Source organism: Acomys minous (assembly GCF_964271855.1).
Source record: "Acomys minous genome assembly, chromosome: 2".
Classification (NCBI taxonomy): domain Eukaryota; kingdom Metazoa; phylum Chordata; class Mammalia; order Rodentia; family Muridae; genus Acomys; species Acomys minous.
In genome coordinates this window covers 52,088,006-52,113,087 of record NC_140484.1, presented here as the reverse complement: position 1 = coordinate 52,113,087, position 25,082 = coordinate 52,088,006, and the positions used below count along the sequence as shown (strand labels likewise).

Here is a 25,082-nt window from a genome sequence, read left to right as displayed (position 1 = left end):
GCCTGGCCTTGGGTGTCCCCCCCACCCCCCCCACCCCACCCCCCCCCCGTCTACCACCCACCAGCCACGGAGCCACGGAGTTCCCTCACCACGAGAGTCTGTCTTCCCGTGGCATCCACCGTGGAGCTTCAGCCTCTGAGGGGCAGCTTCGGAGCTTCCCAAGCCAGGCCTCTCACCTTGTCTATGTTCTCTCTCTGCTCCTCACCGGTCCCCTCTCCAAGCCGGGCACAGAAGCCCTGTGCACCCCTCCAGACTCATCGGAGCTCTCACCCTAGGCCGTCGTCCTGGTGTGCTGCCTACCACGCAACCTCTGCTCAGAAGCGACCACAGGCGATGCTGCTGGAAGACAAATAGCATGAGAATCAGGCTCAAGTCAGGGCCCTGCCTCGAACTTGCTCTAAGACTCGCAGAGCCTTGGTTTCCCCATCTACAAAAAAAGACATGTACACCCCCAGGAGCATCCCACTTCCGGGATGATCCAACATCAAAGGGGCAGCTAGGAAGTTGTGGAGAGCAAGCAGGCTTGGGCTCCAGGCAAGTCCCAGGCTTCCAATAGTGTCGTCAGGAACTGAGCCTCATTTCTGTGCAGCCATTCAGTCATTCAGGATGCCCCCCCCAGTTTTATTTGTTTATGTATTTATTTATTTATTTTGAGAGAGTTTTTCTGTGCATCCCTGGCTTTCTCAGAACTCTCTCTCTCTCTCTCTCTCCTCTCTCTCTCTCTCTCTCTCTCTCTCTCTCTCTCTCTCTCTCTCTGTAGACCAGGCTGGCCTCAAACTCAGAGAGATCAGCCTGCCTCTGCCTCCCAAGTAAGTGCTGGCATTAAAGGTGTGCGCCACCACACTGGGATTGTTAGTTTGTTTACATTTTTGTTTTCTGCTTTGTTTGTTTGAAGCAGGGTCTGACTTGTCTGTTATATCCCAGGCTGGCCTGCAACTCACTACGCACTTAATTAAGGATCACCTTGCGCTTCTAATCCTCTGCCTCCACCTCTGCAGTGCTGGGGTCTCAGGTATGTGCTGCTGCCCTTGCAACGACTCTTAGGCTTCGGGCCCACAGCTTTGCAGGCTCTGCCGCACAGTAGGGAGCACTCTGAGTCTGCTGCCATGGAGCGCAGTCTCCCAGGGCAAAAGTTCCCCCACTGGGCACACGATGTTAGGCAGTATCTGGAGCTATGTTTTTGTTGTCCCAACCGGAAGAATGCTAAGTCATATTTGGGTCAAAACCATCACTACCTACCTATCTCGGAGTACCAATAATGCCAGCTATGGCCGACGGGTTCTGGCAGGGATTCAAGTCACAAGGGAGTCCAGGTCAACAATGAAGCCATCTGGTGGCAGGTGACAGGGAGTAATTGACAAGGGGTGGGAGGTGGGGGAGGTCCCCAGAGGCAGGAGAGATTGTGAGGGGTTTTGGGTCAAGGACTCTGCTGCTTCAACTGTGGCCTGAGAAACTGAAAGGCAGAGAGAGCATTCAGAAGCATGCTCCAGGCAGGGGGAAGCATGGGACCAAAGCCCTGAGCTCAGCGCCTGGTGGGTCTAAGGCTCAACACAGGCCAGGTCAGAGCTGGCAGGTTGTTTGTTTGTAAAGGGTTAAGAGGGACAGGGTGGACTGAGATTGGAGACAGGACGCACACGGCAGGACTCTGGCTACCTCTGGGTGAGACACTGGCCCTAGAGGGTTGTGAGCAGAGGAGTGCCTGGGTCTGAGCAGATGTGCGCGTGTGTATTATTTTATCAGTGTTTTGCCTGCATACACTGTTTGCACTACATGTGTGCCTGGTGTGTGGAAGAGGTCAGGGGAGGGCATCAGGTCCCCTGGAACTGGCGTTACCAATAGTTGTGAGCCTCCTTGTGGGTAATGGGAACCCAGCCCTGGCTCAAGTGCTCTTAACCACAAAGCCAGCTCTCCAGCACTCTTGTTTTTTAAAGGCTTTCCCCCAGAGGGGTGGAGAGGAGGGGAGAAAAGGAAGAGGAAGGAGAGAGAGAGAGAGAGAGAGAGAGAGAGAGAGAGAGAGAGAGAGAGAGAGAGATTGAGAGGAGAAAACGGAGAGAGCGAATTGCAAGGCTAGATAGGAGCTGGAGGAAAGTGACTGGGTTGGCTAGGAAAGCAAAAGGTGGTGCCGGGAAGTGGTCACACTCTTGATCTAGTTTTCAAAATGATGCCAACAGGGTTTGCTGAGATACAGGACATGGGGTGTGGGAGAAAGACAGAAGGATGAGCTCAAGGCTTGGCTCCTGCAGGAACGGAAGGATGGGCTGTGCTCTCCTGAGAAGGGGAGTCACCCCGCACGCTTTGAGCATAAGACTTACGAGCAGAAGGCAAGTGCTGCATAAACAGCGGTTCTCACAGACCGGCAGGGCCAACTTGGTAGTGAGTGAAGGCAGCTTCGTCCCCACTGCCATCCAGACTTGCTCAGAAGACTACCAAGCGTTTGTCGTGTGCTCTGCAGCTGACAGAACACATTTGCAAATAGAGAGTGCTGTGGTAGGATGACTCTGCTGAGCTGAGAGAACTGGACACAGTTTATCCCTATCGCATAGGTGGGAAAATTGGGAGCCAGGCATGGTGGCCCACACCCGTAATCCTGGTACCGCTGTGCAGTGAGACCTGTACCCAGCTAAAGGGAAGAGATGGAAGAAGAGAGAGAGAAGAGAAAGGGAAGGGAAGGGAAGGGAAGGGAGGGAAGGGAAGGGAAGGGAAGAGAAAGAAAAGTGAGGTGTAAAGGAGAGGAGAAAAAAGCCTATGTGGTGTCACCCACTTAATTCCAGCACTTGAGAGGCAGAGGCGGGTTGGTCTCTGTGAGTTCTGGGCCTGCCAGAGCTACAAAGTAAGAACTAGTCTAAAAAGGTGAGGGAGGGAGGGAAGGAGGGAGAGAGGGAGGGAGGGAAAGAGAGAGGGAGGGAGGGAAAGAGAGAGGGAGGGAGGGAGGGAGAGAGGGAGAGAAATGAAGGCTTAGAGATAGCCTCAACCTCACACGGATCAGTAGCAGAGTGACTGTATCTGGACCAGCAACAGTGTTCCAAAATGTCCCAACAGTGTCTCTCACTTTCTCATCCATGGCTCAAGTTGTTAGTGCTGGGAACCCAACCCAGGACCAGCATCACTCTGACACTAAGCCACATCCCTAACTGTCTCCAAATCTGCTGAAAATATAAAGTATGATGTGGTAAAGGCAGGCCAGGGGGGACAGGGGGTGCATGAGTTCAGGGTCACTCTTGACTATTTAGTGAGTTCCAGCTCAGCCTGGCCTACGTGAGACTGTGCTTCAAATATCAAAAGCAAGGAGCTGGAGAGATGGCGCAGTGCCTAAGAGTACTTTTTGCTTTTGCATAGGATCCAAGTTTGGTTCCTAGACCTCACGTAGAGAATCCGATGCCCTCTTCTGACTTCTGAGGGCACCAGGCACATACATATGTGCAGGTAAAGCAGAAAGCAAAATTTAAAGAAATCAAAATAAAAAGCAAGAGTCTAGGGCTGGAGAGATGGCTCAGAGGTTAAAAGCACTGCTTGCTCTTCCTTCCTTTCTTCTTCTTCTTCTTCTTCTTCTTCTTCTTCTTCTTCTTCTTCTTCCGGAGACAGAGTCTCTCTGTGTAGCCTTGGCTATCCTGGACTCGCTTTGTAGACCTGGCTGGCCTCGAACTCACAGTGATCCACCTGCCTCTGCCTCCCAAGTGCTGGGATTAAAAGCATGCTCCACCACACCCGGCACTGCTTGCTCTTCCAAAGGTCCTGAGTTCAATTCCCAACAACTGGACACTCACATGTCCAGTGAGTATCTCACTGGTGACTTACAACCATCTATAGTGAGATCTGGTGACCTCTTCTGGTGTACATAATAAATAAATCTTTAGGGATGGGGAAAGCAAGAGTCTGAAAGGATTACCTGTTGTTGAGTGATTGTAGTATCAGCTACTTGGAACCCAGAAGTTTGGGGCCAGCCTTAGCAGCATAGCAAAATCCATGTCTTTTTTTTTTTTTTTTTTTTTTTGGTTTTTCGAGTCAGGGTCTCTTTGTAGCCTTGGCTGTTCTGGACTCACTTTGTAGACCAGGCTGGCCTCGAACTCACAGCGATCCGCCCAACTCTGCCTCCCGAGTGCTGGGATTAAAGGCGTGCGCCACCACGCCCGGCAAAATCCATGTCTTAAAAAAATAATAAAGCTGGGTGTGGTGGCACAAGCCTTTAACTCCAGCACCTGGGAGGCAGAGGCAGGCAGATCACTGTGAGTTCGAGGCCAGCCTGGTCTACAAAGTGAGTCCAGGATAGTCAAGGCTATACAGAGAAACCCTGTCTTGAAAAAAAACAAAACAAACAAACAAAAATAAATACATACCTATCATATCAGCATTCAGGGAGGCAGAGGCAGGAGGATCTCTGAGATTTCAAGGCCAGCCTGGTCTACAAAGTAAGTCCAGGACAGCCAAGGCTGCACAGAGAAACCCTGTCTTGAAAAACCAAGAATAAATAAATAAATAAACAAATAAATAAAATAATAAAATAATAAAAGGTAAAAAGAGAATGCAGGGGTTAATCCTCCACAGAGTCTCACCGCCCATCCTGGGTGTCTGGCCCAGTAAGTACACAAACCTCCAGAAGTTTCCAGGCAGGGCTGGAAGAGGACCCTGGCCAGGCTATGCAGCAGGCCCTGGGGCGTAGGGAAGATATGATGCCTGTGTCACACGTGCCTATCCCATGGTGTACCCATGCTCATACATGGTCTTACAGAGGTCCCCTCATAGTGGCCTGCTCACCCTGAGTCAAGTCCAGCCTTCATGTAGCCCAGAGTCCGGCACCCTGCCTTCCAGGGGCAGGAGCCCAGAGAGGCATTTCCTGTTTAGGGGCTGCCTCCACCCCCTCTAAGCCCAGGTTCCCAGAGCCCCTGACTGAGCCAGGGTAAGGGAGGGTAGCACTTCGCCTCCTCCTCACTCACTAATCCCTAATGCTCGCCCTGCTGGAGCCAGAAAGTTTGGGAGTGAGATGCGCTGAGCGAAGGGGCTCATCAAATACACGTCTGGTTGAGGTTGTTCACACGGGGGTTATCAAGTTGATTCTCCTGCAGGGCCTGGGCAGGAGTGGGTGGGGCTTCATAGTTTAGACTGTTTAGCATGCCACATCATCCTTGCTTGTTCACCAAAGGGCATTGCATGTCAGGGGGACTGCATGTGTGAGGCTGGGGGTTGGCGGCCTTAGATAAATAGGGTGTCAGAGAAGATGCCCTTGCCAGGGTTGGCTGGAGTCTGCACACATATGTGCGACGGGAAAGGGCTGGCTCGAGCATGCCGTTGAGCTGAGAGTGCAGCCATATACTGACTGATACTGGTGAATGCAGATTTCGTTTCCAGGAACAGCTTCTCCCCAGCTGCCTTAGCTGCGGACTCGGCTGAAGTTTCACAGGGTTGATGAGGGGGTGCCTCTCAGGCGGCCAGGTCCCCTTCCCCCTGACTCTCAGCTCTCTAACGCCTGAGGTAGCCCGTTAGTTAACCGTACCTCCTCCCCTCCTCTGCCCTACGCCTCTCACCCCCAGAAACCCCCACCCCACTGCTTCCTGCTCCAGCAGCCCCCGGGGAGCTAGCAGGGGAGCTGGCAGCGGCCCCAGCCCACTCCTTACAAGGCGTGAGTCCTCCGGGCCCGCCCCCAGCCCTCCCGGCGGAGGCCTTGGTCCCTCCCCCTGTCAAGAGCAACTGCAGGCCCGAGCCCGGCCAGTCGGGGGGCGTCGCGATGCTGCTGCGCCTGCTGCTGGCCTGGGCGGCTGCTGTGCCCGCACTGGGCCAGGCCCCCTGGACGCCGGAGCCCCGAGCCTCCTGCGGCCCTGACAGCTGCTACGCGCTCTTCCCCCGGCGCCGAACCTTCTTGGAAGCTTGGCGGGCGTGCCGCGAATTGGGGGGCAACCTGGCCACACCGCGGACCCCGGAGGAAGCCCGGCGTGTGGACAGCTTGGTGGGCGTCGGACCGGCCAGCGGGCTGCTGTGGATTGGGTTGCAGCGGCAGGCCCGGCAATGCCAGCCGCAGCGCCCACTGCGGGGCTTCATATGGACCACAGGAGACCAGGACACCGCCTTCACCAACTGGGCCCAGCCTGCTACGGAAGGACCCTGCCCGGCCCAGCGCTGTGCCGCCCTTGAGGCCAGCGGAGAGCATCGTTGGCTCGAAGGCTCCTGTACACTGGCTGTCGATGGCTATCTCTGCCAGTTTGGTTTTGAGGGTGCCTGCCCTGCCTTGCCGGTTGAGGCGGGACAAGCCGGCCCAGCTGTCTACACCACACCCTTCAACCTGGTTTCCAGCGAGTTAGAGTGGCTGCCCTTTGGCTCCGTAGCAGCCGTGCAGTGCCAGGCTGGCAGGGGAGCTTCTCTGCTGTGCGTGAAACAACCTTCAGGTGGCGTTGGCTGGTCCCAGGCTGGGCCTCTGTGCCCAGGGACTGGCTGTGGTCCTGGCAACGGGGGCTGCGAACATGAGTGTGTGGAAGAGGTGGATGGTGGCGTGTCCTGCCGCTGCAGTGAAGGCTTCCGCCTAGCGGCAGATGGGCACAGTTGTGAGGACCCCTGTGCCCAGGCCCCCTGTGAGCAGCAGTGTGAGCCTGGTGGGCCACAAGGCTACAGCTGCCACTGTCGCCTGGGCTTCCGGCCAGCCGAGGATGAGCCACACCGCTGCGTGGACACGGATGAGTGCCAGATTGCTGGTGTGTGCCAGCAGATGTGTGTCAACTATGTTGGTGGCTTTGAGTGTTACTGCAGCGAGGGTCATGAGCTTGAGGCAGATGGCATCAGTTGTAGCCCTGCAGGAGCCATGGGTGTCCAGGCTTCCCAGGACCTTAGAGATGACTTGCTGGATGACGGAGAAGAGGAGGAGGATGAAGAAGAGGCCTGGGAGGACTTTGATGGCACCTGGACAGAGGAGCAGGGGATCCTATGGATGGCACCTACACAGCGGCCTGACTTTGGCCTAGCCTATAGGCCCAACTTCCCACGGGATGGAGAGCCTCAGAGATTGCACCTGGAACCTACCTGGCCACCCCCACTTAGTGCCCCCAGAGGCCCCTACCACTCCTCAGTGGTTTCTGCCACACGGCCCATGGTGATCTCTGCTACGAGACCCACACCACCCTCGGCCCACAAGACATCTGTTATTTCAGCCACACGCCCGCCCTGGATCCCTGTCCGTCCACCTGCCATGGCTCCGGCCTCACCTCCAGCTGTGCTCCCTGAGCACCAGATTCCCAAAATCAAGGCCAGTCATCCAGACTTGCCTTTTGGCCACAGGCCTGGAATTATCTCAGCCACTCACCCAGCACCACCTCCTGCTTACCAGCCCCCGGTTATCTCAACCAAATATCCCCAAATATTCCCTCCCCACCAGTACCCTGTGTCTCCAGGCACCCACACTATCACTTATTTGCCTCCAGTCCCTCCTAACCTTGACCCCGGGGGTACCACTTCCAAAGCCGGTCAACGCCCTCTGGCCCCAGATGTTCCAGGCACCAGAACCCAGGCTCCCCGGCGTCCTGTCTCAGCTACCCAGCCCTCTCTGCCCCCCAACTCCAGGTCCTCTGTCCATGAAACCCCTGTGCCTGCTGCCACCCAGCCCCCAGCCCTCCCTTCTCAACTGCCCTCTCAGAGCCCCATTAACCAGACGGCATCATCATCAGCATCCCTCAGCCCTGCACATCCCTATTCCAGGGCCCCTCAGGTCCCAAGGGAAGGAGTTCCCACTACCAAAAAGGTGCTATGGCTGCCCTCAGTGGCCCCTACAGCAGCTCCAACAGCCTTGGCAGAGGCAGGTCTTGCAGGCCAAAGCCAGAGGGATGACCGGTGGCTGCTGGTGGCACTCCTGGTACCAACATGTGTCTTCTTGGTGGTTCTGCTTGCACTGGGCATCGTGTACTGCACCCGCTGTGGTCCCCATGCGCCCAACAAGCGTATCACTGACTGCTATCGCTGGGTCACACAGGCCGGGAACAAGAGCCCAACAGAACCCATGCCCCCCAGAGGCAGCCTTACAGGGGTACAGACCTGCAGAACCAGTGTGTGATGGGTGCAGACACCCCTTTGCGGGACAGAAGGAAAGGACTTGCTTTGGACATATGGCTGAGGCCGCACCAGGGACTTATGGGAGCTGCCCAGCCGGAAGAAGAGGTTCTGTTCCTTGGGCCCAGCATTCACGGCAAAGGACACACCAAGGCCTCCAGGACTTCAAGGGGTGGGTGCTGGGATCTTCTCCAATAAATGGGGTGCCAACCTCACCCAAAGTTCGTGATTCCCCACTGATGCCTGAGGGAAGGGCCTGGGAGGCCTGGGGGTGGGGGTGGGAATGGAGGTCCCTTCCATTTATGTAGGTAAGTGGAAGAGGAAGTGTGCTTCATAATTTTCTGTGAAACCAGCCGGGAGAGGGCAGAGCCTTGCCCACTGTCACACAGCAGGCCCAGGGGTCTGCAGGTTTGGCAAGGGAGAAAGTCCATACGTGTTTCCCCTATTATTAAAATGGGGAGAAAATCCGGGGGATGGTCTTGAGGTGAGAGGGTCTCTGATGACCTGGAGTCCAGCTGGGGTTTGGAAGGCGCAGGTAGGATGGGGCTTGAGAGCCTCCCGTGGTCTGCTTTACTGAACTTTCTTTCTCATTGTCATAGGCTTGGGGTGGGGTGGGGGGAGGTCACCCAAGGATACAGCCATCCTAGGATTGTAGGCAATCCTCCTTCATAGAAGGCAGGCTGGGATGGCAAATGCCCAGTTCTAACTCCCTGGGCCCACTTACAAACAAGGTCTTCCCATTAGAGGCCACACTTTATTCTTCACTCTGTGGGCTGGAAGTGGTGCTGCTAGGAGAGACAGCAGACCCAGAGCTTGAGGGAAGGCCCAAGTTATTCAGGGCTGGTTAAAGATCACCCGAAGTGTGGATAACCTCCCCCTCATCCTCCGCTGACTGTCCTGGGGGGGGCGGGGGAAATGGAACCTGGAAGAGCGAGGCGCCGGTTCCATACCACCTCTATAATTTTTCAGCTCAGCCCTCTTGGGGCCTCTAATTAGGACTGGGCAAAGACGCACCCCCACCCCAGGCAGGTGAGGAGGGTGGCCCAGCGCCCTCTCTACACGAAGCTCCTATGCCACACTCTTGCCCAAGGATTGTACCTCAGGAGGCCAGGAGAGTGGGTGCGGGAGCTGGGGACCAAATGAGAGTTGGGGTTCGCAGAGGGGGGCGGAGGGAACGCACCGGCCCGGGTAGCCACTCTCACGTTCCCCTAACTCAAACCAGACGCCCCTGCTAGATCCTTCCCAGCTTTAACCTCAGAGACGCAGTCGAGGGGGCGGGGGGGGGGGGGTAGATGGAATGGACGGAGGTCGCCTGGTTTTCCAGAAAGCTTGGGTCTAAGAAGATGCAGGCACTTCTTATGGAATGTCACCTTCCGCTGGGACAGAGGCCTAGAGCTCCTTCCCGTGACCCCTAGCAGAGGGTCGACAGCACCCTGAGGCAAAGAAAGAGTTAAATGCGAGGCAGTCCGCGGGAGGATGGGTGTGGGGAAGGGGGCCCAGGGCCGGCTCTTTGTCATCTGGTAATGAGCACCAGATGCGGAGCTGCGTGCGGGCCTAAACAGACGGCCTCCCAGGGCTGAACCCCCGCCTGCGCCCAGACTCAGGCTCCGCCTCCACCGAAATCTGAGTTTCAGGCTCCGCCCATTAACTCTCAGGCTGCGCCTCACCTCACCGCAGCAAAGGATGCCCTGATTATCAGCCCCGCCCTTCCGATCCATGAGCCACGCCCCTGGAGGGGGAGGAAAACCTCTCCGGAGGCCCGGCGGGCCAAAGCCATAGCCCCGCCCCTTGCCAGCTCAAAGATGCCTTCAGAGCTATTGCCGGCCCCTCTACCTTATCAGCTCCCCCAGGGCCCCGCCCACGAGCAACATCCTTGTCCTCAAATCTGGACAGAAGCGGAGACAAGAGGAGTTTATAAGTCCTGTCTTCCATGAGGTAGGAGCTCCATCCAGAGTTTGCAGATTCTCACGCAGTTATGTGCTTCGTCCCTTCACAGAGTCTGGGACTCTGCAGGAAATCCCGCTGAGATACAAACGCTGTCCAAAAGAGACGCAAGCAAACTCCGCCCTCCAGGGAAACGGAGTTGCAGACAAGCTCTTCTTCAGACTCCGCCCCCTCACTACTGACCTCACACCCGCGGAAGAAGCGTCTCCAGGTAACAGTTATCCTACAGAAGCCCTCGGTGCAACCCTGTGAAGATGCTAACAAGCCACGTCTCTTAAGGAGCGGGGAGGTGGTGGCGCACTCCTTTAATCCCAGCACGTGGGAGGCAGAGGCAGGCGGATCTCTGTGGGTTCGAGGCCAGCGTGGTCTACAAGGCAAGTCCAGGACAGTCAGGGCTATTACACAGAGAAATCCTGACTCAAAACAAGCAAACAAAAATAACAAAACAAAATAATACTTTTAAATCGTGTCCACCCAAGGAAGGCCTTTTAAGGCCGCGACGTTGCCTGGGACCCACATGGTGGAATAGAAGAGCAGATTCTCGAAAGTTGTTCTATGACCTCCACCGGCGCACTATCGCTAGTACAACACACAAATAAAATAAAAATCGAAAGCAATATTTTTTCCCCCAAAAAAGCCCTTTTTTGCTGGGCAGTGGTGGCGCACGCCTTAATCCCAGCACTCCAGGGGCAGAGGCAGGTGGATCTCTAATTTCAAGGCCAGCCTGATCTTAAAAAAAAAAAATCCTCTCTAGGCTCCCCGGAAGTACCTCCCACTCAGTGAGAGAAACCTTACCTGCGCCTTCATGCTCCGCCTCCCTCTTATGGGTAGTCCTTGCCGGGTCCCTGCATGCCGATCCCAGCCCCAGAGCCCTTTCTCCTCCCTATACCTACCGAAATAGAGCCGGACAGTGTCAGTGAGTGGCCATTTAGCGCCATCTGGCTTTGGCACTACAGACTTGCAGCCACCGGAAGGTTCTAAAAAGTATTCTAGGGCTGGAGAGATGGCTCAGAGGTTACAAGCACTGGCTGTTCTTCTAGAGGTCCTGAGTTCAGTTCCCAGCAACCACATGGTGGCTCCTAATCTGGTGCCCTTTTTTGGCGTGCAGGCGTACATGCAGGCAGAGCATTGCATACATAATAAATAAATCTTTTTTTAAAAAAAGCATTCTAGCCCGGGCGGTGGTGGCACACGCCTTTAATCCCAGCACTCCGAGGCAGAGGCATGTGGATTGCTTTGAGTTCGAGGCCAGCCTGGTCTACAAATCGAGTCCAGGACAGTCAAGGCTACACAGAGAAACCCTGTCTCGAAAAACAAACAAACAAACCAACAGCATTCTAAGTGTTCAATAAGTAGTTGATTTGTTTGTGCTACTTAAATCCGATTCCTGTGCCTTACAGGACAAATATTCTTCCTCATCTTGGCCACTCAGTGGTCCAGCCACCCTATCGAGTGGCCCTAAAACATCTTTAAATTGGCTGGTACGACTCAAATTTTCCCTCCCCGGTACCCTGTTATCAGAGGTGAAAGCATGCCTTCTCACCCGGAAGCCCAGCCTCTGATGCTCGGCTCCAGTGACTGGGCTCTGAAGTATGGTTATTTACTCTCTCTGGGTTGTGGTTTTGGCTCCAAAGCCCTGTTTGGGAGTTGAAGGTGGTAGTTTTTAGGGGAGTGTTGACGTCAGCCAGAATCTCAGGACAGACTTCTCTCAGCCTAAACACGACCTAAAAATACTTTCAGCCCACTCCTTCAGGAGAGCGTGCTTTAGAGGTCAGGAGTCCACAGGGCTCCATAAAACGGTTTCAGTTATCTCTGGGGCCAACTGAGAGTGGGGCAGTGGGGAACCACCACCTAGAAGGATTCTTCTGGGTGGGCACGTTTTCCCAACCTGCTTTAGTTCAAGTCCCACAGGTCCCCTGGGAAAACTTCAGGCCCGGAAACTGCCAAGTCTTTACAGGTAAGGCTGCAATTTCAGTGCCCCTAATATTACAAGCTATGGTAGTATTTATTATTTATTTATTTTTGGTTTTTCAAGACAAGGTAGTCATGTGTAGTCATGGCTGTCTTAGACTCACTCTGTAGACCAGGCTGGCCTTGAGCTCATGGGGATCCACCTGCCTCTGCCTCCCGAGTGCTGGGATCAAAGGCGTGAGCCACCATTCCAGGCACTGTGATCACATTTGATGTAGATAGAAAATAACAGGGGGTGGGCGTGGTGGCGCACACCTTTAATCCCCCAACTCCAGAGACAGAGGCAGGCAGATCGCTGTGAGTTCGAGGACAGCCTGGTCTACAAAGTGAGTCTAAGACAGCCATGACTACACAGAGAGACCGTCTCAAAACCAAAGGGGGGAAAAAATAGAAAGAAAGAAAGAAAGAAAGAAAGAAAGAAAGAAAGAAAGAAAAATAACAGGGAAATTTTGGCCCAGCTCTGGCCCGAGAAACACCTGGCCCACTTGTGAGTGATACGGACCTCCATGGTTTAGATGCCATTCTTTCTCTCTCTCTCTCTCTCTTTGTTTTGTTTTTGTTTGGCGGGTTTTATTTTGTTTTGTTTGTCTTTTGAGACAGGGTTTCTCTGTGTAATAGCCCCACTGTCCTGGAACTCTCTCTCTCTCTCTCTCTTTTTTTTTTTTTTTTTTTTTTTTTTGGATTTTTGAGACAGGGTTTCTCTGTGTAGCCTTGGCTGTCCTGGACTCGCTTTGTAGACCAGGCTGGCCTCGAACTCACAGTGATCCGCCTGCCTCTGCCTCCCGAGTGCTGGGATTAAAGGCGTGCGCCACCACGCTCGGATCTGGAACTCTCTTTGTAGACCAGGCTGGCCTCGAACTCACAGCGATCCGCCTTCCTCTGCCTCCCAAGTGCTGTGATTAAAGGCGTGCGCCACCATGACTGGCTAGATACCCTTCTCATTACTAATGAACACACATGGAAGCTGAAGGCATTGAGTTTGGGACCAGAGTAGAAACAGGGCAGATCCAAGATCCTGTGACCTTTAAAACATTTTTTACATTTATTTATTAATGTATTTATTTGCTGTATATGTGGGGGTGTGCTTGCCATATTTAAGAAATGTGGAGATTAGTGACAACTCCTGGGAGTGAATTCAGGCTATCAGGCTTGGCGGTAAGTGCCTTCCTTGAGCCATCTTCTTGGCTCTGCTCCCCACAGCTGAGTCTTGTAGTGCAGATAGCAGCATGTCTCTAATTAGAAAAATACTTGTTTCAGCCAGGTGTGGTGGCGCACGCCTTTAATCCCAGCACTCGGGAGGCAGAGGTGGTGGATTGCTTTGAGTTCAAGGCCAGCCTGGTCTAACAAAGTGAGTCCAGGACAGCCAAAGCTACACAGAGAAACCCTGTCTCAAAATACCAACAAAAACAAAACAAAACAAAAAAGAAATATGCTTGTTTCTCTGTGAGCCTTGGCTGTCCTGGACTCACTTTGTAGACCAGGCTGGTCTCGAACTCGTAGAGATCCAGCTGCCTCTGCCTCCCAGAGTGCTGGGATTACAGGCGTGCACCACCATGCCTGGCTCTTAAGTGGCTTTTTTTGTCATAGCAACAAGACAGAAACTAACACAGCAGGTGGGTGGGTGTGCGTGCGCGCGCGCGTATGCGTGCAGAGTGCATGTGCAGAGGCCAGAGGTCAAGCATGAGTGGTTTCTTTCAGGGACTGTCTACCTTCCCTTTGGAGACAGGGTCTCACTGGGACCTTGGGCTGGCTGTCCAGGGAGCCTCAGGGATCCTTGCAGTGTCTTCCTCCACAGCATTGGCATCATATGCCAGTCTACCTGGCTTGTGACATGGGTACTGGCAATGGAACTTAGGTCCTCAAGCTTTTGAGGTGGTAAGCACTTCACCAACTATCTCCCCAGCTCCAGAAACTTTAGGGATGAGGTTGCATATGGAAGACTCTCAGATTGATGCCACTGGGATCGGCTTGGGGTTGGGGGGACGATGCTGAGAAATGAAGCATTTCCTATGAACATGGGGTCTGGACAGCTAACCTTATGCTTAGCAGAGGTTTCAGAGAAATCAGATTTTCATGAGAAAGTCATTTAGTGAGCGGAGCTGGTCACTCTACATCTTACAGGTTGGGTAGGTTCCAACTTTGCTACTTAATGGCTGGGGGCTTCGGGCAAATTTCCTAGTTGTTCTGAGCTTGCCTGCTTGTCTAAAAATGATGCAGACAATCTTCTCTAGTAGCTGTTATATTCACAATCTGTTACTCGTCCACCTCTTCAATCATCTCTTTAGTATTTCTTGAAACTCTGCCATGCATCCAACTACACTAAGGATCAGGACACAAAAGTGGTAGGAGACAGCAGCGAGGCTCTGTAAGGTAAGACCACTTGAGGGCACTGCCAGGGTCTCTTCGTATATCTATTGCTGTGATAAAACACTTTGACCAAAACAGGTTGGAGAGGAAAGGGTTTATTTCAGTTTACAACTCTCAGGCCACACTCCATCACTGAGGGTATCAGAGCAGGAACCTGGAGGTGGAAACTGAAACAGAGGCCATGGCAGAATACTGCTTACTGTTCGTGCCTCTTGGTTTTCTCAGTCGGCTTCCCTGCCCCCCACCCCCCCACCCTCCCACCAAGACAAGGTTTCTCTGTATAGCCCTGGTTGTTGTGGAACTCGCTCCATACACCAAGCTGGCCTCTAACTCAGAGATCTGCCTGCCTCTGCCTCCCCAGTTCTGGGATTAAAGATGTGTGCCACCATGCCCGGCCTTTCATTTTTAATTATGTGTATATTACATGCATGTCTCTGTGTAGGTTGGTACACATCAATGCAGTTCCATTTGGAAGCCAGGAAAGTTATATCCCTAGAAACCAGAGTTGGAGGTATTTATAAGCCACTGGCCATGAGTGCTGAGGGCTCTTAACCACTACGCCTCCTCTCCAGCCTAAGTCTTGACTTATCCCCCTGGGTGGTGTGTTTGAGGTGCCAGGGTTAGTTCTGTGCTTAGTCCCGACCTCGTGCTGAGTTTTGATTTACAGTGTAGCAGCACTGAGAAGTGGTGAGGCCAGGCCGGCCAAGTGGGACGTTCCTGATTCGTGTGGGTTGACTGAGACAGCTTGGTTGCCAGTGTTGAGTATCAAGTGTTTAGAGCTTCTTCTGGATTGCCCAAGACATGGACACTGGCACCTGCCGTTCCAGACAGAGGTCCCAGATGAAAAGGTGGGTTTGTATGTCCATCATACAGCGTTGCTGTGAGAATCCCAGAAAAATTCTAGAGCTTCCACAGTGAGCCCTGACACTCCTACCTTTGTTTCCCCCGTTTCACTGGGGGAAATAGGACTCATTTGTTTTATATTACTATAACTGAGTATCACACCTCTAGTACTTTATAGCATTAGAAGTGTACTTACGATGGGCAGTGGTGGCGCCAGAGGTTGGGGGGCACACACCTTTAATCCCAGCACTCTAGAGGCAGAGGCAGTTGGATCTCCTTGAGTTCGAGGCCAGCCTGCTCCACAGAGTGAGTCCAGGACAGGCAGGGCTACACAGAGAAACCCTGCCTCGAAAAACAAACAATGAACGAAAGACCCGGGTTTCTACTGGCACAATAGGGTTCCCAAATCACTCCTGGTTGCCTACTTCCATACTTCAATTAAAAAGAAGCAAAATATTGGGGCTGGAGAGATGGCTCAGTGGTTAAGAGCACTGACTGCTCTTCCAGAGGTCCTGAGTTCAATTCCCAGCAACCACATGGTGGCTCACAATCATCTATAATGTGATCTGATGCCCTCCTCTGACCTGCAGGTGTACATGTAGGCAGAGCTCTGTATACATAATAATAAATAAATCTTAAAAATAAAAATAAAAAAGAAGAGGAACCTGCTGCTTCCTTATTAAAAAAAAAGAAGTAAAGTATTAGTTTATTTAAGTCACTATTTTCCTCTTATTTCTGTTACCAACAATCTTATTAATTATCTGTCTTTAAGAAACTATGGGCTGGGCAGTGGTGCACGCCTTTAATCTCAGCACTCAGGAGTGAGGCAGAGGCAGGTAGATTGCTATGAGTTTGAGGCCAGCCTGGTCTACAAAGTGAGTCCAGGACAGCCAAGGCTACATAGAGAAACCCTGTCTTGAAAATCCAAAAAAGAAAGAAAGAAAGAAAAAAAGAAAGAAAGAAAAGGTTAAAAAAAAAACAAAAACAAAACCCTATGAGCTGCTTGACCTTTCTATTCTCTGCACATGGCTGCAATTTTCAAGGTTATCTCCAGATCCAAGACAAGAGCTAGAGTTCCAGTGATCACGTGTCCATTCCAGTGTAAATGCAGGATGAGGGGGAAAACAAAAACAAAAAAACCCAAACCAGCAGTGACGGCTTTCTCCAGCATTGTTTCTATCTCAGGGGACATCATTAGAAATCCCTTCCCAGCCAGGCAGTGGTGGTGCACGCCTTTAATCCCAGCACTTGGGAGACAGAAGTAGGCAGATCACTGCTGTGTTTGAGGCCAGCCTGGTCTACAAAGTGAGTCCAGGACAGTCAAGGCTACACAGAGAAACCCTGTCTCGAAAAACAAAAACAGAGAGAGAGAGAGAGAAAGAGAGAGAGAGAGAGGGAGAGAGAGAGAGAGAGAGAGAGAGAGAGAGAGAGAGAGAGAGAGAGAGAGAAGTCCCTTCCCACGCCTTCTGATTATGTCTTAGAATTATGTCACACTATATATGCAAGCAAGGGAAGGCATGTTGTCTTTTGGCTAGGGTCATTGCCATCTGGAGTTCAACTGGACTTATAGGATTGAGGAAGGGAGAAGGGACAGTGAGCAGCTGGCAACTGTGGTATCAGGAGGAGGATGGAGGACAGAGGCCTCCCCTAGGAAGCCTTCGTGCTGTAAGGTTTTCTACTTCAGTTCTTTGTGTCTTTATTATGAGTTTCAGGTGTCCTAGGCTGATCTTAAAATTCATACATAGCTGAGGATGGCCTTGAACTTCCAGTCCTCCTGCCTCTACTTTCTGAACTTGCTACTCAAGTTGGAGCTGGAACCCCGGGGCCTCTTGCATGGTAGGCAGGCAATCTACCCACTGAGATACCCTCCCATTCCTGGTAGCAGGTTTTTGTTTTTTTCTGAGACAGAGTTTCTCTGTGTAGCCTTGGCTATCCTGGACTCACTTTGTAGACCAGGCTGGCCTCTAAATCACAGCGATCCGCCTGCCTCTGCCTCCTCAGTGCTGGGATTACAGGCGTGCACCACCGCGACTGGCTGGCTAAGTGTTTTCATGTAAAGCCTTGCTTTTCCCTTCTCAGCCACTCACCATGGCTCCAGTTTCCCCAGTTTAAACAGATTCTGGCGTTTTATCTAGAGCCACGGGTCTTTGTTTGGAATTCTCCTGTGCGATTCAAAGCTGGGCTCTGGGGATTGGGTTACACCGGTGCTTCTCCCCAAGCCCAGCACTCTTGCACAGGAGGTATCTTGGGCAAACTATGCATACAATGTTGATACTTTTGAAATTTTTATTTATTTTTATTTTAAGTGCATTGGTGTTTTGCCTGCATGTATGTCTATGTGAGAGTGTCAGATCTTAGAGTTACAGATGTGAGTGGCCGTGTGTGTGTGTGTGTGTGTGTGTGTGTGTGTGCTGGGATTTAAACCCTGTCCTCTAGAAGAGTAGTCAGTGCCCTCAACTGCTGAGCTATCTCTCCAGCCCCCAGTGTTGATTCTTTGCTCAGACACTTTCCTGTGCTCCCCTCCAAGATTAAGGCCCTGTTTTTCTTTAATTAATTAATTTTTATTTCATGTGCATTTTGCCTGAATGTACACCTATGAGGGTGTTGGGTCCTCTAGAACTGAAGTTACAGACAGTTGTGAGCTGCCGTGTGGGTGCTGGGAATTGAACCCAGGTCCTCTGGAAGAGCAGTCAGTGCTCAACTGCTGAGTCATCTCTCCAGCACTGCCCCCCCCCCCCCCCCCCCGCTTTTATTCTTTATTCTCTTTCTTTAGAAGCCATTCTGGCTTGCCCTGGTTCCAGCTTTGTCTTGGCCAACCTTGTCCTAGACTGATGAGCAGCCACAAACAGAACTGTGTTTGGGTCACAGGCCATGGCTTTCTCCCCTCACTGGCAACTAGACATCATTCCTTATTCCTCTGCATGCCCAGCAGATTTGCAGTTGCCACCAGGCTGAGAGAGGAGTCATTTGGGACAATGCATAAGATGCAATTGGAGCCAGGCGTGGTGGCGCACGCCTTTAATCCCAGCACTTGGGAGGCAGAGGCAGGCAGATCGATGTGAGTTCTAGGCCAGCCTGGTGTACAAAGTGACTCCGTGACAGCCAAGGCTACACAGAGAAACCCTGTCTTGAAAAACAACCAAAAAAAAAAAAAAAAAGATGTAATTGTTCTAATGTAAGGTCTAATGTAAGATATAAGTTCTAAACCTGGGATTCAGGGCATCTCAAGGCTGAGTCTCAGAGGCCCCAGGTGAGGCAAGAATGTTCTCACCTGCATATCTGAATGCTAAAAGCTACGGCTGGGTCCCCTCCCCAAATCCACCATCATTCTTGACTCCGTGTACCTAATGGGCTTGCAGTGGTAGCCTTGGACCCATCACCCAGGAACGCACGTATCAAACCTTTCCCATTTCGTAACTTTATTTAATTTTCTCTGTCTCTTCCCTCCCCCGCCAGCCCCTGAGAGGGGGGTGGGGCCCCCTGTTGGAAGGGAAGGGACTGTTCTGTTCTCCCTAGGGAGGGATGGTGTCCCCTGGACAGGCTCCATGGATGGGAGAAGCAGGGGCCTTCAAGGCAAGGCCAGGGCATCGTCCAAGAGGCTGTGGCCAGAGCAGAGCCCCTCGGATGCCCCGTGGTCCTATATCCTGTGGCTCACCTAGAAGGTGAAGAGCAGAGAAGCCCGGGGAAATGGTGGAGATAAAGCTAGGGCACTGTGTGGCTGGCTTCGATGGGGCTTGGAGTTGGGGGGTCCCTGGCTCACAGGGAAAGCTAGATGTAGTGAGGGTGCAGCAGGAAACAGGGAGACCAGGGTGGAGGCAAGAGGGCAAGTCTATGCTCTGTGGAGGAACTGCACCTTGGGGTCTGGGGATAATCAGGGCACTGACGCAGAGTGGAGGCCACAGGGCAGATGAAAGGGGTGGAGCAGAGGAGGATGAGAGCTCTGGTGGACATGGGACCAAGCTGTGGGGTGGCTTCAAGACAGCCATCCCAGCTCGGCATGGCCCCAGGCCACCAGTTTGTGCTTCTGTGTTGCTGGAGGTATCCCCATGTTAGCTCAGCCATGGCAGAGAGGCAGGCAGCTGTGCCCAGGTCTCCTCCCCATCCCAGTCTTTCTGGAAGCTTCTTTCCCTGCCCAGCATCATCTGCTATCACAGGGGAACATGGTGATGGTTGGGGGGGGGGAGCCATGCTGGGGACAGATCACAGATTCAACTTAGGTGCCATTCACTTCCCCCTCAAAGGACCACAAGTCACTACATTTTAGTCTTTAAGGATCCCACCCCACCCCCACCCCTTGTGCATGGCTGGTCTGTTTTCTTTTCTGTTTTTAACGGTTATTCAGATACCCAAGCCCGTAGTGAGATAGATGGTGAAGGGGGCGGGGTGTTCCCGGGATGTCGGAGGCGGGTGTCTCAGAGTGCACCCTGCCCATCTCCCCGGCAGCCACTGTCCCCATGGACAATGAGCACCGGGAAGCAAAGGGCATCCTCGTAGCATGGAGGGCTTTCCAGAGGCTCAGTGTCCTCCCCTCTGCGTCCCAGGGGGCCTCCACTCAAGCTGCGGAAGACCCCTGGGGTGGCCCGGCCCCCAGCACCCAGCGAGAGGCGGCTACGGCTGAAGGGCAGGCGGGGCCCACTGGGACGAGCAGGAGGCAGGGAGTTGCTGCTGACCGAGCGGCGGCAGCGCTGGCAGCCTCGCAGGTAGGCCCCAGAGCTGGCACCCATGACTACAGCTTCTGAGTAGCTGGGCACCAGCTGCCGGTTGGAGCAGATGTGCCACTCGAGCTCTGTGAAGTCCACGGTGGCCACTCGAGAAAGTGGCGGCCCGCTGGGCACAGCCCCCGGGGGTGGGGAGCTGGCACCGAAAAGCTTCTCCACCTGGTAGTGCACGTGGGCTGTCCCATAGGCTGCTACCACGCGCAGTGGCCAGGACAGCGTGGCTGCGGACACCAGCCAGAAGACCCAGGCTCGGGCGTACCAGGGTGGGCTGCGAGGGTCTGCGAAGACCATGAGGGACTCACGGAAGTCCACGTCCTTCAGATGCATGCCCTCGCGGGCCTCCAGGTAGTCATCCAGGCCCTCATTGGCACTGAAGAAGCGAGCCCTCTGCGTGAGGTACGAAGCCTCGGCCTCAGCACTGCCGAAGCTGAAGCACTTGGTGAAACGCAGCCGCGTGGCTGCGTGGTCCGCCAGGCCCACGAGCTCCTTGGAGACGTCACGGACACCATGTGCGCTGTAGTCAAACTCACCCCTAGCCGTGCGACTGTCCGCCCTCTCATGATAGACCTGCGTGGTAGTGTAGGCATCCCCGTTGCGGTAGCGGGTGATCTGGCGTGTGCGGCGCACGTAGTGGTAGCTGGTGGCCTTCCACCAGACACAGGGGGGAGCCTGCTGCAGCCGGTGGATGAGGGCAAGCACGGTGTTGGCATCGGTGCGGGGTGCCTGGCATGACCGCACGTGGCAGTGCCAGCACTCTGCTAAGTAGAGGAGGTAGAGGAGGGAGACGAAGGCCAATGGGATGTACAGGTAACCATCCGAGCAGGGGCTGGCTGGATAGGTGGGCGGTGGACCGCCAGCCCCACGAGCCAAGGCTGCCTCAGGCCCCAGGACCAGGCGGGGTACAGTGGCCAGGCGACACCAGGCCACTACAGCCCCACAGGCATGGATGAGCAGTGTGAGGAGCAGGCACTTCCAGTGAGACTCTCGGCACAGAGACCCTCCCAGGGATTGCTTCAGGGGCCGCTGCTGCGGGGTAGGCAGAGAAAGGAGAGCATGTGTCAGGGCAGGACTACTGGTGTTAAGGAGGGGTACCCTAGGACCCACTTTATAGAAGAAAACAGAGCCCAACAGAGAAGAAAATACATCTCTACGGCTACTGAGAAATTTGACTTCTGGTAGTTGCTGTTCTGTCTCTAATTTGCTGTGTGTGTTTGGCCACATTTTTACCCTCTCTGGGTCTGGATTTTGGTCCTGGTGGTCTGGGAGGGTTATGTGGCAGGGAGCAGTGTGTGTGTGTGTGTGTGAGAGAGAGAGAGAGAGAGAGAGAGAGAGACAGAGAGAGAGAGAGAGAGAGAGAGAGAGAGAGAGAGAGAGAAAGGAGGAGGAAGAGGAGGAGGAAGAGGAGGAGGAAGAGGCACTATAGAGCCCAGTTATACAGCTTGGAGTGCTAGCTTTTCTGCTGTGGCTTGAGCAGACCTTCGTATACTCTAGCACTCAGTTTCCTCGTACGTAGGTCTGGTTGTTGAGGATGCAAAGAGATCACATGTGGGAATTTGTTAGCACAGGGTCTGGCCCTGGGAATAAACACATTTGCCGCCACCCTGTGACTCCCACTGGTCCCTTAGTTCCACTAGGGGTGGCAGGAGACTTGGAAGAGTCTGTTAAGTCAGAGAGAGAGAGAGAGAGAGAGAGAGAGAGAGGGAATAGGGGGGGGTGTGAGTTTCAGGGCTAGATGCAGATGGAGGGCCACCCTCCACTCCCAATCTGTGCTGAGGGAAGGGATGGGACTCAAGCTGCTGGACAGCACCAGCTACTTCTTGACCCAGCAGGGGACTTGGCACATCCTCCATGGTAGGGCCACCAGCCTGGCTACCTCAGCTCTGACGTCAACAGGAAGGAGAAAGGGGAAGGGGGATTGGGAGAGAAGAGGTGTAGACATCACCTTGTCAACCCCACCATGCCTTGAGAGGCCCGTCAGGAGAGGAGACCGCCCCTCAGGCCCGTCAGGAGAGGGGACCGCCCCCCAGGCCCGTCAGGAGAGGGGACTGCCCCCCAGGCCCGTCAGGAGAGGAGACCGCCCCCCAGGCCCGTCAGGAGAGGGGACTGCCCCCCAGGCCCGTCAGGAGAGGAGACCGCCCCTCAGGCCCATCAGGAGAGGGGACCGCCCCCCAGGCCCGTCAGGAGAGGGGACTGCCCCCCAGGCCCGTCAGGAGAGGAGACCGCCCCCCAGGCCCGTCAGGAGAGGGGACTGCCCCCCAGGCCCGTCAGGGGCAGCCTGCTGCCACTGTGCATCCAATGTGCAGGTGCATCCTGCCCCCTCCACCTGTGTCAGCCAGGTGCACACACCCACCCACTCACATCCCCAACACATGCTCATCACAGACCCACCCACCACAAAGGAACACCATCCCTCGTCCAAGAAACAACAGGCCCTTGCTGATTTTCAGAGCACAAGCCTCATGGCCATAGCAAGGTGTACCCAGACACTCAAGACTGCTTCACCACAGAACACACACGCACATACGGGCTACACACTGGCACCCAGACACGTAAAACCCTCACCTGACCACAGCGCACATCCATCCCACCCTTTAGCAACCTGACACCCACAATCTGTATCTAGCCACACACTAGAGAGGCACAACATGAAATCATACACACACACACTCTTGATGAAGACCCAAGGCAAAGGACCCACCAAAGCCTCACCTGACTACAGGGTACATTTGTTCCTACTGAAGATACAGGGAGCACACAACCAGAATTGTCTGTCTGTCTGTCTGTCTGTCTGTCTGTCTGTCTGTCTCTCTCTCTCTCTCTCTCTCTCTCTCTCTCTCACACACACACACACACACACACACACACACACACACACAAGCTATCTCCACTCACACATACAGACCACTCACCACCCTGTTTTCCACACCGATCATCTTACACTTGGCACGTCCTCCTAGCTAGAGCTGAGGAGGGGCTCTGGGGATCTGAACCACTGGAGGGGGCCCTCGGTCCTCACCTGGAGGTGGGGGAGAGCAAGGTATCAGCAGCCGCTCCCTTTTCTTCCCCTTTCCCTCCCCCACCTCCAGTCCCTGCCACAGCACTGCATTGCAGGCACCGCCCGACACCTCGTGAGCAACTGGGCTGGATTGGGGGCCTGACCCCATGGCCCCGGTTGTCCCGGACAGCATCCCAGGCTGCGCTAAGGAATAGGGATACGTTGGGGGAGGGGGGGGACAGGCGCTGACGTCACAGGGCCGGAGAGGATGGTTGAGGGGGCGCTGAGGGATGGGGTCTCGCCTACATTCCTGCCCACCCATTTCTGCCTTAACCTACAGGGACCCCGAAGCCTCGACCTCGGCGGAACGCTGTCTCCCCAATGACGTCATTGCTGGAGGGGCTCCGGGACTTTTCTCCTCAAGCCCTCTCCGAGGGTCGCACCACCACTAGTCCCCTTCACCTCTCTACAGCCTTGGCTCTGTCCCCACTACACGCCGCGGGTACCTCCTCTCGCAGCGGCTCGCCGTCCGGAATCAGCGCGGGCACCTCCCCGCAGTCTCCACCTTCGCCCTCCGGCATGGTGTCCTGGCTGCTCCGGCTGCCGGGCCCGGGCCCGGGGCATGATAAGCAGGGGCGCGAGGGCTGCGGCGCGGCCCCGAGGGGCGTCCGCTTGGCTCGGCGGCCGCTGAGGAGTGTGCCGAGCCCAACCCGAACCCAGCCCGAGCGTGGCGGCGTTGGCGGCCGCGGTGCCCGGCGCCCCGCCCTCCGCTGACCCCGCCCCCGCGGCACCGGTGGCGCCGCTGGCCGCGCCTGGCACCGCGGAGGCACCCCCACTCCCCAACCCCTGCCCAGTCTCTGCCGCTGGACACCTGGTTTCTCCAGCCGAGCTGGTGCTTGCGACCTTGGGCGAGTCCTTGCCCTACGGTGTCCGAGTCTTCCCAAGTGTAATGAGGCTCTGGGTGGATGGGGGCCAGTCATGCTCCTCTCTAAAGGATGGGCCCAGCGCTAAGCCCACCCAGACTTCGAAGACCCCAGAAGCTTTGCTTGTACAATTACTGCCCAAAAGAGAAAGATGAGTGAGTCTCATCTGCTGGGCTCTGCTTAAGGTTGGTGGGCTGGAGCTAAGGCATCAGGAACGCCAAGCTTCCCGATTTTGACCAGCATGTTCCATCCCTAAGCTCAGCTTTTCTATCTGAGAAACGGGAATGGAAAAGTGTTAGATTAAATACACGAGCATTCTCAGGCCGGGGGGCGGGGAGTTTCTACCCTGCATGGGGCAGCCTTCTCCCAGGTGCCCCTTTAGGACCCCAGTCCTTAGCCCTCAGGGAGCTGTGTTCCTCACACCCAGGCTTGGGTCTAGGCCTTGCCCCCAAGCTAATTAGTGTGTTGGAGAGGGGCAGCTGCAACACTAGGTGGACTATTTATTGTGTGTTTGAACAAAGGGCAACTCCAAGACCATTTTTTAATTTTTTTCTTTCCCAAGACCATTAAAAAAAAAGACTTATTTATTATTATACAATGTTCTGCCTGCATGTAACATGTGCATTGTAGGAGAGAGCACCAGATCTCCTTATAGATGATTGTGAGCCATCATGTGGGTACTGGGAATTGAACTCAGGACCTTTGAAAGAACAGCCAGTGCTCTTATCCTCTGAGCCATCTCTCCAGCCCCTTGTTTTTGGTTTTTCGAGACACGGTTTCTTTGTGTCATCCTGGCTGTCATGGACTTGCACTGTAGACCAGGCTGGCCATAAACTCACAGCAATCCATCTGCCTCTGCCTCCCGAGTGCTAAGATTAAAGGTGTGGGCCACCACACCCAGCCCATGTAGTTACATTTTAAATTTGTTTATTTTGTGTATCTCTCTAGGTGGCGTGTGTATTAAGAGGTGCACTTTAACTATAGCAAGTGTGTGAATCAGAGGATGATTTTTGGTTCTCCTCTTCCACCATGTGGGGCCTGGGAATTGAATTGGCAGCCTCCAGAGCCATCTCACAAGCAAGCTAACATGACTCTGAAAGGCTTCGGACAAATGGATAGGGAGGAGAGGGCGTCCCAGATGAAGGAACAAAAGCAGCCTTTGGGTCCCCTGGCTTGAGTTTGGGGAGCAGGAAGGTCTCGCCTTATGTAACTGAACACTGGGTAGTCATCAGAGGGTGTGTCCTGCTCTCTGGAGAATAGAGCGTGAAGGTCTGTGACAGAGGGGCCCCTGAAGAGTGG

General features: G+C 54.2%; 2 protein-coding genes across 3 annotated transcripts; one reads left to right on the top strand and one right to left on the bottom strand.

The window, feature by feature from the left end:
* The first annotated feature begins 5,674 nt into the window (after positions 1–5,674).
* Positions 5,675–8,243, top strand: CD248 (CD248 molecule). Its single transcript, XM_084774094.1, has one exon. It carries the CDS (start codon positions 5,720–5,722, stop codon positions 8,024–8,026), a length of 2,307 nt encoding a protein of 768 aa, XP_084630220.1. The 5' UTR covers positions 5,675–5,719; the 3' UTR covers positions 8,027–8,243.
* Positions 8,244–18,549: 10,306 nt separating this feature from the next.
* Positions 18,550–23,601, bottom strand: TMEM151A (transmembrane protein 151A). Of its 2 annotated transcripts, XM_084750268.1 has the most exons (3): positions 23,367–23,601; positions 22,775–22,881; positions 18,550–20,891 (listed from the first exon to the last, which is right to left on the bottom strand). In XM_084750268.1, exons 2-3 carry the CDS (start codon positions 22,796–22,798, stop codon positions 19,560–19,562), a joined length of 1,356 nt encoding a protein of 451 aa, XP_084606394.1. In that variant the 5' UTR covers positions 22,799–22,881; positions 23,367–23,601; the 3' UTR covers positions 18,550–19,559. The 2 variants fall into 2 exon arrangements, with proteins under 2 accessions (XP_084606394.1, XP_084606393.1); XM_084750267.1 differs by lacking the exon at positions 22,775–22,881 and having other exon boundaries at positions 23,367–23,600.
* Between the last annotated feature and the right edge of the window lie 1,481 nt (positions 23,602–25,082).

Coding starts and splice junctions, on each gene's coding strand:
- CD248 (XM_084774094.1), top strand. CDS start 5,720: ATGCTGCTGCGCCTGCTGCTGGCCTGGGCGGCTGCTGTGCCCGCACTG.
- TMEM151A (XM_084750267.1), bottom strand. CDS start 23,441: ATGCCGGAGGGCGAAGGTGGAGACTGCGGGGAGGTGCCCGCGCTGATT. Junction 20,892..23,366: donor GCGAGCCGCTGCGAGAGGAG/GTACCCGCGGCG, acceptor CCTACCCCGCAG/CAGCGGCCCCTGAAGCAATC.